Source organism: Pituophis catenifer, unplaced genomic scaffold (genome assembly GCF_029215685.1).
Source record: "Pituophis catenifer annectens isolate HBS135680 unplaced genomic scaffold, rPitCat1.0.hap2 SCAF_5, whole genome shotgun sequence".
NCBI classification, from domain to species: Eukaryota; Metazoa; Chordata; class Lepidosauria; order Squamata; family Colubridae; genus Pituophis; species Pituophis catenifer.
This window is the reverse complement of record NW_027256885.1, coordinates 102,481,583-102,495,657: the sequence shown is the minus strand read 5'-3', so window position 1 is coordinate 102,495,657 and position 14,075 is coordinate 102,481,583. Positions and strand designations below refer to the sequence as shown.

Genomic DNA, 14,075 nt, shown 5'->3' with positions numbered 1-14,075 from the left:
GGTCCGCGAGATTTAAAATTATGAACTTGGTGGTCCCTGAGGTCCAAAATGTTGGGGACCCCTGGGCTAGAAAACCTCCAAGGTCTCTTCCAGCTCTGATTGAACTGCGCCTGCGCCAGTCGCCCAGATGACATATTGTTCCGTTCGTCGTCTGTGCCAACACTGAGGCATATTGGGGCGTGGCACCAAGAGTCCGTCCCGGTCCCTTAGCGTCAGCGTCGTGCGCAGACCTTACTGACTGAGGCGCCATTTTACGTTCCCATCGCCACAGCAGACAAGTTAAGTAATTGGAGGTAGTGGCATTGGATTCCCGCTTGTTTGGCCACCTGCCGCCTTAGACACGCGCCAGCATGAGTGACGTGGAGGAGAATAACTTCGAGGGGAGGGTGAGTAGCGAGCGGTTCTGTGCGGTGCGAGGTGTCGGAAGCCTGGCCTGGCCCTGAGGGCAAGAAATGGGCGAAGAGGAAAAATAACCCTCCGGGTCGGGTGCTGAGCGGGCTGGATTCATCCCGAGACACTTCGTTGTTCCTTGCCAAAATGGTTCCTTCAGCTGAGGGGCTACGCTGCATCTCGATCGCAGCGGCCGCACGCTCGTCTGTTTCGACTTGGCCCTGCTTCCTTCCTTCCGGACCAGGCTCTTCGGACTTACAAACCATGATCCCCGACTCTTCTTTTGGTGCCATCCCTCACCCTTTTAATGGGTTTGGGTTCTAGCGCCCTTTCGCTTTTTTAAAACGTTTGCTCTGTCCCTAGATTTTCCCCATTTTGCGGTTCTTTCATTCCCGTTTGCTTTAAATAATCTTTTTCACTGTAATAAATAAGAGCCCCCCCCCCGACAAATCCAAATAGAAAATGCGGGGCTAGTGGGAAGGGACCCTACACAGTCAGAAATCGGGTGGGTCGGCGATAAAAGCCCTCTTGGCCTGGGAGAGAGTTGAGGGCCTTTTGTAATATAATGAAAATGGCTTCAGGTTTTTTTTTCCAGTTAAAAATGCCATTAAGCTTCCAGCATGAGTAGGTTTACACCGGAAGAGAGTCAACATTTTCTTACGATAAGGTATTAAGGTATGGTACTAGCGGATATTTTCTGCGTTATTGTGGGTAGTAATGATGAAAAGATTGAATTGGAAGCTACTTGCCACTGTTCCAGTTTTATTTTGCACTATCTTAAATAACTTCTCAGGTCATTAATTATTGAAAGATTTTTTTAAAAAATTTCTGTACGGAGTATAACGGCATGCTTTTAAAGATACTGTCTGGGAAGAGTGTTAGTTTCTTTAGATTTAGCTCTGTGGTGTGTGTGTGTGTGTGTGTGTGTGTGATTACAGTATTAAAAAGTGAGAATTTCATTCCCCTCCTATCTTATAAACTTGGGAAAAATCATTTTTAAAAAGTGAGGTATCTTGTAGTTTTCTCAAAAATGCTAATAGAAGAGTGTGGTTTTACTGCAAATCTTATCTGTGGATCTTACTTCTGTCTGTACAATTAATGTTCAGTTTGCCACTAGTAATGATGCTTCATAAAGCTGATTCTCACATTTTAAATCTTGAAAAACAACAAAATTAAATGTAAAGCTGTGAAGATAAGTGCTTTTGCTATATTGAGGACATTGTTTGATTTCCTATGTAGAAGTTCAATAACACATACCATGTTTCCCCAAAAATAAGACCCTGTCTTATATTTTTTTGAACCCTGAAATAAGCGCTTGGCCTTATTGCCATGTGCTCAAAAGCCCGATTGGGTTTATTATCAGGGGATGTCTTATTTTGGGGGAAACAGGTTATCTTCTTAACATTGAAGCAGTATCTGGAAGTTGAGAAGAAGTGAAACAAATGAAACAATCTGAAACCAAGCAAGATAGAAGTGTATAGGTGTGTGAAAAAATAAATTGCCCAACATTACTAGATCAGATTCTTAATTACTAGATTAAGAGCCTGATTGGGTGCAGTCAAATGCTGCTTTGTTTCTTTATAAATTGTTCCTTATGTCATTGAAGTAGGATGGTTTTTTATTGTATTTATTTTATTTTATTTTGCTGAGGTGCACTTCTCTTAGTTGAGTGTTCTGCCTTAGCTACCTCTGAATTTCTTGGCCGAGTCCAGGGAGCATGCACTTGCCTTTGAAGCTTCCAGTGGCCTAGGAACAATATAAAGACTGTTAAAGACTAGCAACATAGTAGTTTGGACCACAGCTTTCACTATAGTTATCCCAGGATTCAGAAATTATTTGAGATATCAAATTTAGAAACTGCCCATCTCCCTCACAGAGCGACTCTAGGCAGTGTACAAATAAAATATTATAACAGAGTTGGAAGGGACCTTGGAGATCTTCTAGTCCAACCCCCTGCTTAGGCAGGAAACCCTATAGCATTTCAGAAAAATGGTTATCCAATCTTAAAAACTTCCAGTGTTGGAGCATTTACAACTTCTGGAGGCAAGTTGTTCCACTGATTAATTGTTCTGTCAGGAAGTTTCTTTTTAGTTCTAGGTTGCTTCTCTCCTTGATTAGTTTCCACCCATTGCTTCTTGTCCTGCCCTCAAGTGCTTTTGAAGAGTCAAAGATAGTTAAAATGCAACATTAAAAGTAAATTAAAAGGCAGGGGAGGGCCTTCAGGGCACTAACCAGCCCCATGGCTGCATGTTCCTTTGTGAGCCACAAGCAAGACATCAGAGCCATGTTTTCAAACCTTTCCGAATAGTGAGTTCTTGTGGCCATGTGTTACATTTTGGGTGGGGGAAGATAGGTTCTTTTTGCATTTTCATTTACTTGAATTTTCTACATGATTGTAAATATTTTTCTGTATCGTTCCAATTTTAGTATATGTGCTGCCAAAGCGAGCACATGATTGTAAATATTTTTAATAACTGTTTTTAAGTCTTAAATGCAATATGGGGGAAATGGCTTAGTACAGGTAGTCCTTGACCTACAACAGTTTGTTTAGTGACTGTTCAAAGTTACAACAGCACTGGAAAAAATGAGTTACGACCGTTTTTCACACGACCATTCCGGCATCCCCATGGTCACATGATCAAAATTAAGATGTTTGGCAAGTGGTTCATATTTATGACAGTTGCAGTTTCCCAGGGTCATGTCACAACCTTTTGTGAACTTCTGACAAAGTCAATAGGGAAGCCAGATTCACTTAACAACCATATTACTAATTTAATAAATGCAATGATTCACTTAACAACTGTGGCAAGAAAAATGGGGCAAAACTCACTTAAATATTTCACTTAGCAACATAAATTGTGGGCTCAATTGTGGTCGTAACTCGACTACCTGTATTAATAGAATATCCAAGTACACTGTTCATTTTTGTTGGTGGAAGTTAACCTATATCAGAGGCAGGGTGAAAAGAATCTATTTTATATAGAGACAAGTGGGGCAGATAAGAATTAGAATGGTGAGTCTGTTTTTATTTTTAAAAATTTATTGTGAAATTTCAGTCTATCACTATCATGCTAGTTTACTATTTTTAGAATAGATACTGAAAAACCTGCTCCACTATCAGTAAATACAGAATGTTTGAGGTCACCTAGCCTGAGCTGCATAAATCGTATTTTTTTTTTATTTGATGCCTTGTGATTCAGGTTCTGTTCTGAGTTGCTAATGGCATAAAACTATTGACAGGCTTTCGTAATAAATTAAATAGCATGCAAATTCTACCTTCCCTCTCATTAACTAGGTAAATATTTTATAACCACTGCTATTTTTAATATACTTTTTAATTAAATTTTTAAAGAGAACATAAAAACAAACTAATATAGAATAAGGAGAACACAGAAAAAATAAAAGTGAAGAAAGGATAAAAAGAAATAGAAGCTTGCAATTTTCTTTGCAGCAAATACAAGTATGCTTACAAAGTTCTCTTACTCCTCAATTACAAAAACGTTCACTCAGCGAAACCAGAAATCCTAAGTACATTTTTTTCTGATTTATGTAAAAAGTCTATAAGAGTTTCCAGTCAGCCATAAATGTAGAAACTGACTTCTCTAATCAAAGAAGTTAATTTAGCCATCTCTGCAAGTTTCATCATCTTCATCGACCATTCCTCCATTGTGGGTAGTGTTGAACCTTTCCACTTTTGAGCATATTTTATTTTTCACATTTCTGTACCTCCCATCTCCCTCAAAGAGATTATTATCTTAAATAGATTATATAATCTGTATGTTTATATGTGCTTGTTTAATTATTTGGATTAGTACAAATGCACTGCAGCAACTTTGAACACCAAAAAAGGAAACAGACAACTTACACAACATCTTCCAACAAAATGGATATCCACGCAACTTCATCAAAAAGTGCCGGACTACTCAACCCACTATAGCACAACCAGCACAAGCTGTGAAAAGGATAACACTGCCATACACCAAAAGCATCGCAGAAATAACCAGTAAGCTAGTACAACCACACAGTAGCACCATAACACACAAACCAACTAAAATTCTCCAAAACATCTTAAACCAAAAAATCCAGTAGCCCCAGAAGAAAAAACAGGAGTCAACTACAACATACAATATAATGACTGAAACAGTAGGACAAACAGGCAGAAGACTGGCAGAACACATCCACGAACACCAACTAGCAGTCAGAAGATGTGATGAGAACTCCTTAATGTCACAACACCTGGACAGACGTAACCATAGTTTCAACTGGGAAACTCAGCATTCTAGATTAAGCTAAATCCAAAAGTGTTACAGAATTCCTAGAAGCTTGGCACTCAGACAAATTAGCCATCAACAAGTTCATAGAGATAAACAACATTTACACACCATTCAAAAGAGACAGTGAAAAGGCTAAAAAGGAATAAAAAAGGACAGAACTCTTCCTCACTAGCAGTTGACACCCAGATAAACGGATTAACACCAGAACAACAATCAAGCAGTTAAACAGTACCCCAATTGAGGAACAACCAACTCAGCCAGACAAACATTAAACAACAACCTGATTAAGGAACCACCAAGAACACTCCCACCAACACTGACTGGACAAGCCACTAGTATATAAAAAGAGCAAACCCCATTCCCTTCTAGCACTGACGATGTTTCCTAGTTGGGTAATGAAACGTCTGCAAGAAAACAACCAAGCTCGGAGAGCACCAAGGACTCCATATAATAATCTTGCTGCAGTTGTCATATATAGAAACAAATTTCCATAACTTTTTTCTAGTTCCCTGCCAATTGGCCCCCAAAAAATAGCCCCTGGTTTCATTTTTTGGTTTTTTGCACATCCACCAAATATGATAAAATGTCACTTGATGTTCTTCATGTTTCCAGCAATGATTCAAAGTACCTTTATACATTCTAGACAATTTTTCTGGTGACAAATACCAACAATATGTTTTATAAAAATTATAATATTAAATATTTAATTTAATATTAAAACATAATGTAAATCTCAATTCCTTCAACCACATATTTTCCCATTGATCCATTTCTATATTGTAACCAACATTTTAGCCCCTATTTTCATACATTGTTTCACGTGTTTTGTCTCATATTTCAACAGAGGCTTATACGTTTTAGCAATAATATGTTCATCATTAGTACATAATTCTGTTTCAAACTCAGTCTTACATTGACAAGTATCTCTATCTACAGGTAGTCCTTGCAGTCGCAGTGGCCTTGGAACACATGGTTTGTGATCTGTAAAGTACTTAACCATTTATATTTATGATTTCTCATCTCTTATCTATAGAATGTTTCTTGCACTAAAAGCCACAAAGGTGTTTTTGGGCACAACCCAGATTTGTATTTATTCCATACTCTAAGAATGGCCTGTGTAATGTAACAACCACTGCTATTTTTGTAGAAGAAAAGCTGCAGAAGAGCAGCTTATCTGGGTTTCCTGATGTTCATCTGGCAATCTGGCTTTTGAGTGATCAAAGTCACTAGCTTTCCCCTAGGTTTAGACCAAAGGAAGGAACCTCATAATGTTGAGTGATCCACGGCGATCTCTTAAGTTTCAAGAGTCTGGAGAAATTCTGAGTCGCCCATTGCAATTTTGAGAAGATAGTACAGTCCCTATGATAAATGCACCAACCTAAATGTTATATTTTCCCTGTAGAAATTATCTTACTTGACAATATGAATATATTGATGAATGTTCTTTAATATTTGTGATTTTCATATATGGTTGTAAGTCCTCGACTTACAACCGTAATGAAGCCTGGAATTTCCATCACACATCATGAAAGTCGTAAGTTGAGGCACCCACGTGACTGGCCCAATTTTACCACCTTTTTTGTGGTGGTTGTGAAACACCATGGTCATTAAGCAAGTCAGTGCATTCCTGTGGGCTTTTTTTGGCCAGAATAAATCATAAATCACATCACATGACTATGGAACACTGCAATACGTCGTAAAGATGAGCCAGTTGCCAAGCGCCTGAAATGCAGATTTAAAAGCAAAGACTATTTATAAACATGGGGTTGCCTTCTAATAATGTTAGCATGCTTTTGATGTTGACCTTGGTTAATCTCAAAAAGTTTACAAAGATAGGGGGCCACTGGGAAATCCCAGTGATTTGGAAATTGGGAAAAAATCCAGAAAGAAGCAATAGGAAATCACATAGTATGGTTGCCTTTGCCCCACCCTGAATATGTTCATAAGGTCACCAGTAATCAAGCTTAACTAAAAGTGGACTTTCAAACCAGGATAAAGTTCTCTTTCAGTTAAGCTTGATTCCTGGTGACCTTATGAACATATCCAGGATGGGCAGAAGGGAAGAAAGTGAAGTAGTGTATCACTGATATACATACAATTCTTTTCCAGGGTTGTTTGGTGAAATTGGCCAGAGATGTGGCCAATAAAGTTGGTGAAATGTATATTTTTAATTTGGGAAAAAAATATGTAAAAGATTCAGTAACCATGTCACTTTAAACAGACATCCTTGCATTAAAAGTGCACTATTTCTGAATGCATGGGTCAGAACACAACTTTAAAATGATTTAAGTGGAAATAGCATCAAGACAATAAAGCTTAATTGTCTGTTTTCCAAAGTTGTGTTAAAATAATAGGCATATAGATTTAAGCCTACATGATGAAGGTTTAAAAATACTTCTCTTAATATAACTGTTCCATTGTCTTTTTCTAGTGTTGATAGCCTTGCATATGCATTTTTTCCCTTTCATTCAATAGTGTCTAATTCTCAAAGACTGCCTGGACAAGTTCCTGCAGTTTTCTTGCAAAAGTTTTTCAGAAATGGTTTGCCATTGACTCTTTCCTAGAGCTGAGAGAACATGACTGGCCCAAGGTCACCCAGCCAGCTTTATGCCCAAGGTAGGACTAGAACTCATGGTCTCCCAGTTTCTAGCCTTATGCCTTAATAACAACACCAAAGTGGCTTTCAGACTAGAATTACAATACTGTATATTACTTGATTTATATCCTACTTTTCTATTCAAGTACACTCTACTATCAATAAGAATCAAAATATAGTACAAAAAATAGAGATTTTAAAAATTAATGTTAACATTAACAATGGTAGTAAAAAGTTGCATTTATGGCTCCATCGGCTTTACTAAAGTGTAGTCCATGAAACCTTAGTCATGTAAGAATGTAAATATGTGAATAAAGTCCAGTTGAGTGGAATTTTTCAGGCAGTTCACTATTTAGGAATATTGTAGAAATATTCCTTAAAATTAACGTCAGTCTGATAAATTAAAATTAATTATTAGTCATTATATAAGTTGGTTTTATCTGTTAAACAGAGTCTGTGTAGAATTGTCAGTTGCTAAATTAATGTGACACCCCACAATATATTTCATTACTTTTGTACGTAGTTGAAGAGACCTTTTATTTGGGCACCTTGGATCAGAAACTCTTTGTCAAAAAAGAGTTCCTTTCAAGTAGGCTGTCTAGCATTATCTTTGGTTGTATGCATTTTCCAGTGTTGTATTTGTATTTGTATTTGTATTTATTGAATTTGTATACCGCCCTACTCCCGAAGGACTCAGGGCGGTGAACAGCCATAAAAATAAAACATGGAAGTACAAAATTTAAAATAGAGATAAAACAAATTAAATAAATTTGGCTGAACCATATTTAAAACCCCAATAATTTAAAACCAAATTTAAAATTCCCATTTAAAAGCGGAGAAGTTTAGGTCAGGCCGGCTTGCTGGAATAGGAACGTCTTAAGCGTGCGACGGAAGGTACGCAGATCCGGAATCCTCCGTATCTCGGGGGGGAGCGCGTTCCAGATAGTAGGTGCCCCCACAGAGAAGGCTCTCCCCCTGGGGGCCGCCAGTCGACATTGTTTGGCCGACGGCACCCGGAGGAGCCCCTCTCTATGGGAGCGTACTGGTCGGTGGGAGGCTATTGGTGGTAGCAGGCGGTCCCGTAGATAACCAGGTCCTAAGCCATGGAGCGCTCTAAAGTTGATAACCAAAACCTTGAAGCGCACTCGGAAGACCACCGGGAGCCAGTGCAGCTCGCGCAGGAGGGGCGTTACATGGGAGCGCCACGTCGCTCCCATCACCACCCGCGCGGCTGCACTCTGCGCCAGTTGGAGCCTCCGAGTGCTCCTCAAGGGGAGCCCCATGTAGAGAGCGTTACAGTAGTCCAGACGGGAGGTGACGAGGGCATGAGTGACCGTGCGTAACGAGTCCTGATCCAGAAAGGGACGCAACTGGCGAATCAGGCGAACCTGATGAAAAATCCTCCCGGTCACGGCCGTCAAGTGCTCTTCTAAAGACAGCCGTGAATCCAGGAGGACACCCAAGTTGCGAGCCCTCTCCGTGGGGGCCAATGCTTCGCCCCCAATAGTCAGCGATGGCACCAGCTGACTATATCGGGACGTCGGAAACCACAGCCACTCGGTCTTGGATGGGTTGAGTCTGAGCCTGTTTCTCCCCATCCAGATCCGTACGGCCTCCAGGCACCGGGACATCACTTCAAGGGCATCATTGGGGTGGTCTGGGGTGGAGATGTACAGCTGGGTGTCGTCAGCGTACTGATGGTACTCCACCCCGAAACCACGGATGATCTCGCCCAGCGGCTTCACATAAATGTTGAACAAAAGGGGCGAGAGGACCGATCCTTGTGGCACCCCACATATAAGGGGCCTCGGGGTCGACCTCTGCCCCCCTGTCAACACAGACTGCGACCGGTCGGAGAGAAAGGAGGAGAACCACCGTAGTACGGTGCCTCCCACCCCCAACTCTTCCAACCGGTGCAGCATGATACCATGGTCGATGGTATCAAAAGCCGCTGAGAGATCTAATAGGACCAGGATAGAGGAACAGCCTCTGTCCCGAGCCCTCCAGAGATCATCAACCAACGCGACCAATGCCGTTTCCGTGCTGTACCCAGGCCTGAAGCCCGACTGGAACGGATCTAGATACGTCGTTTCATCCAGGTACCGGGGAAACTGTCGTGCCACCACACTCTCAACAACCTTCGCAACAAAGCGAAGGTTGGAGACTGGACGATAATTAGCCAATATTGCCGGATCCAGGGAAGGCTTCTTGAGGAGAGGTCTCACCACCACCTCTTTCAAGGCGGCGGGAAAGACACCCTCACTCAATGAAGCATTTATAATCCCCTGGAGCCAGCCTCGCGTCACCTCCCGGGAAGCCAGCACTAACCAGGAGGGGCACGGGTCCAACAAACATGTGGTCGCGTTCAGTCTACCCAGAATCCTGTCCACGTCCTCAGGGGTCACAGGATCAAACTCATCCCAGATAACATTCTCAGGACCTGCCTCCGTCATCCCCACTGGATCTACCCAGTCGGAGTCCAGATCTTCCCGAATCTGAGTGATTTTGTCATACAGATACTGAACAAAGTCCTCGGCTCTTCCCTCCAAGGGGTCCTCCCTCGCTTCCTGGTGGAGCAGGGAGCGGGTCACCCTAAACAGGGTGGCCGGGCGGTTATCTGATGACGCAATAAGAGCAGCAAGATGAGTACATTTCGCTGCTTTTATCGCCACTAGGTAATTCTTAATATGAGATCTTACCAGTGTCCGGTCAGATTCAGAAAGACTGGCCCTCCAACTACTCTCTAGGCGTCTTTTCCGGCGCTTCATCTCCCTCAGCTCCTCGGTAAACCAAGGAGCCAGGTGAGATCGGCGCCTGGTCAGAGGCCGCAAAGGCACGACTCGATCCAGAGCTCCAGCGGCCGCCCTATCCCAGGCGGCCACTAAGTCTCCAGTCGAGGCGTGAGCCAGGACCTCAGGCATTGGCCCAAGCTCCGTCTGGAACCTATCAGGTTCCATCAGGCGCCTGGGGCGGTACCATCTTATCGGTTCCGCCTCCCTGCGGCGGGGAGCAGCGGTTCGAAGATCAAGGCGAAGGAGAGAGTGATCCGACCATGACAAGGGCTCGATGGCTATGTCCCCTATCTCGAGATCACTCAGCCACTGTCCAGAGACAAAAATCAAGTCCAGTGTGTTTCCCCCCATGTGCGTAGGGCCATGAATTAGCTGGGTCAGATCCATAGCCGTCATGGAAGCCATGAACTCCCGAGCCACCTCAGACGTCTCACCCACAGACGGCAGGTTGAAATCCCCCATGACCATAAGTCTGGGGGTATCAACCGCCACCGCGGCGATAACGTTGAGTAGCTCGGGCAGGGCTGCTGCCACGTGGCAGGGAGCCAGGTACGTGATCAGCAAACCCATCTGAACCCCATGACCCCACTTCACAAGGAGGGTCTCACAACCGGCCGTCTGAGGAACAGTGGCCTCCCTCGGCCTAAAACCTTCTCTAATAATAACCGCTACTCCCCCTCCCCTCCCCTGAGACCTCGGTTGATGGAATCCGTGGAAGCCTGGTGGGCACATTTCTACCAGAGGGACCCCTCCCTCCAGGCCCAACCAGGTCTCCGTAAGCCCTGCCAGGTCCACGCCCCCCTCCAGAACAAGATCACAAATGAGGGGGGCTTTATTTACTGCGGACCTGGCATTGCACAACATCAGCCGAAGGCCCGGGCCCTGAGGGTCTGTGCAACCTGGAGAACGAGTGGAGCCTTGGGGGCCGGAGCACGCTACCGCATGGAGACAGCGGGTGCGCGCTCCCTTAACATGATATGGCCCCCTGCTCCCGCCATATCTACCCCTCCCCCTCACAGTACCGATGGTAAAAACACAATCTGGACAAGCTCGACCCCCCCCATTTCCTCCGGAACTCCCACCCCCCCCCGCCGCGTATAGTGGCCAGGCCTGACCTTCCCCTTGGTGGGTTATCCCCCAAACCCACTGCCCTAGTTCCAGTTTTACCTCCCCCCCCCCCCGGGACCCCTTAAATTTTTTTCCAAAAATTTACATAAAAAACCCCTCAACCCCCTCTTCGCCGCATGCCACCTCTCTGGGTTCCAAGACCCGTCATTGAGGTAGACCCTCGATAACGTAGAGGGCCAGGCTTGCGAGAGGGGGGAGTCTCGCAATGCAAGAAGCTGTGCCCTTCGGTACATCTAAGCTCTGAGGTAGTGATAAGGTATGGCCCAGGGCTCCATGATAGTCCAAATTGTCCTGAAAAAGGCAGGTTGACCATAAGCGGAAGAGGCAGGTTGACCATAAGCGGAAGAGTCTCCACTGTCCTCTCACGGCAGTGGAGGAGTCCAATGTTCCAACCAATTCGAGGGTAATCGTCCAACCATCCTCTCACGATGGTTGGACAACTCGCCATGGGGAAGATGGTACATCCCATCGATAGTGAAACAATGATAGAAACCGGCTCCGTTCGTCCTCCTGTAAGCTGCCATTTTTCATACAGCCAGCGTGCTAGATAACAAACAGAGCCAGGTCCAAAGTCTCCAGAAGAAAGTAAGCTGTCCACAGTATTCATACAGGTAGCGTACAGATGGATAATACAGGCAAGCAGATAGAAGTGGGGGCCACCTCCATCGAGCAGAAACCGGCAGGGCAAGCAAGTTAATCATAGGGCCTGATAATGGCCCAACTAGGATGGGAGGGGAGGGGGGGAGAGGGTTAACCAGGGCTGCGCAGTAACTCCAACAGCCCCTCCACCCTCATTAACCCCCCCCTCGAGTCTTCCAGGTCTTCCAACCATCCTATATGCCCAGTCCTAGCCCCCCGAGATGGTTATGGAGGAGGCCTCGCCATGGGAGCTAAAGTTTGGGAATTACCCCAGAGCCCCATGGCGGCCCGAAGTTGCCAAGGTTAAAATTCAAAGATGGAGGCTCCCCCCTCACGTTCTTCTTCGGTTACACGACTCCAGCCGTCCCAATGGCTGCTACAACGGCGTCGGTGGAGGCGCTGGCATCATCGCGGGCACCACCAACATCTTCCATTCACCCTCACCTCCTTCGACGTCCGTTTCCTTCCCCCCGGCGTCTACTTCCACTACTCTGACACGGGGGGGGTGCAGTCCGCGACGACGCCAGCGCCCCCACCGCAGCCGTCGCACCAGCCATCCAAACATAGCCGAAGGCTGGCCGTTTCTGTTCCTCCGTCGCCGCCGCTACCCGCCGCCGCCCATAGATCACAAACGCCGCCCTTCTCATGGCGGCCTCGGAACAGCTGTTCGTCGGAGTGTCGGAACGTCGGTGCCACGTTGTTGTCGGCACCTTAGAGAGCCCGAAAAGCTCTCAATCGACCGGCTAGAAGCACGCCCGCCGGGCAGGGGGTCCCAGAAGGTCAAACGACCCCCCCGGAGACCCTCGCAAGCCAAGACCCCATCTCTATCACGGCGAGCCTAAACCCGGGTCGCCATCTTGTTGTCATATTTCTTCCTACCCATTCTTCCCAGATTACAAATTTTTACTTTCCTGAAGTGGTTCTGGATTATAGCCGCCCTGAGTCTCCGGAAAAGGGCAGCATATAAATCAAACCAATAAATGAAAAATAAAATAAATATTTAATTGTGGGAAAGTATTATAGAGAAATACATAAAACTTGGATTTTACAAAAGCCACCAAGCATTTGCAGATCCTTGCTAAAGCTGAAAAATGTTTGAGATTTTTACAAATTTATCCAATATTTTAAAAAAATCTGAAATTAGATAATAAAATTAGCATTTTTAATTCCTGAATGAAATTTGGATCTTTTTGAGATCAGCTTTTGAGTTAAATTTGAAAGTAATTCCTGATTGGTTCTTTATTTGGGGAGAACAAATAATATTAGATACTCTAATATATATAATATGCTTGCTCTTTCTATATTGCCTTGTCTGATATATTTCTTCTGATGGACTACAAAGTAGACATCCTAGTCAAGTAGTTAACCCATTACCAGCACTATATCTTCTATTGAACACAAATAGTTCACCTTTGTTTTTATTTTACTGTACAAATATTTTGTAACTTTTGAATAAAACAATCGTGCTTAGTGATAGATGTAAATTGTGGGATTTATAAATCTTGAGGAAGTTTCTATGGCCAGAATCCAAAGAGTTCAATCAAATTTGAATTTTCAGTACAGATTTGGGACTTGAACAACCATCACGTGTGTGTGTGTGTGTGTGTGTGTGTGTGTGTGTGTGTGTGTGTGTAAAATAACTAAATTTGTAGTAAGACATGAGATCCTACTCGTCTAAAAAAACTTCAGGCAAGTATATTACTTAAAATTGTGTGTGTGCGTGTGTGTAGATATAAACAGATACAGATATATATTACAGACTTGAAAAGTTACTGAAGTTAGGGAGCAGAATAGGTATAGAATATTTGGGAAATACTTCAAGAAAATCAGTGGAGTTATTAGTAGAGCCTGTATGATTATATCAGTTAAAATATTTTTAAACATTGCTTTTATAAACTAGTTATTTGCATTTCACCTGCTGACTATTCCATTTTAGTAGGTAAAATTCTGAAACTCCAGCAGGGTTTTATAATCCCCACGTGCTTAAATATACTAAATGTTCTTTTTCCATTAAGGTTAATGTTCGTGAAGAAATGGAAGAATTTTTTCCAAGAATGTGGAAGATAAATCAAGATAAAAGAAGGCTAATGAAAAGTGTTAAAGATCAGAAAATTAAAATTGGGGGAAAAAATTGAACAGAAGATTGGTCAGATAGAAGCGCTTGAATATTTTTAAGGCTATAATGAATTGTTTGAATTGGGGAAGAATACACGAAGTATGAAAAATGAAAAAGTCAATGAAGAATGAAGAAAAGTA

General features: G+C 43.5%; 1 protein-coding gene across 3 annotated transcripts in view; it reads left to right on the top strand.

Moving 5' to 3' along the window:
- Positions 1-269: 269 nt before the first annotated feature.
- Positions 270-14,075, top strand: part of TRA2A (transformer 2 alpha homolog) — an 83,182-nt gene continuing 69,376 nt past the window's right edge. For all 3 annotated transcript variants that reach the window (XM_070944444.1, XM_070944445.1, XM_070944443.1), the window contains exon 1: positions 270-386. In XM_070944444.1, the coding sequence (XP_070800545.1) occupies positions 351-386 (36 nt within the window). In that variant the 5' untranslated portion in view covers positions 270-350. The remainder of the gene's footprint in view (positions 387-14,075) is intronic.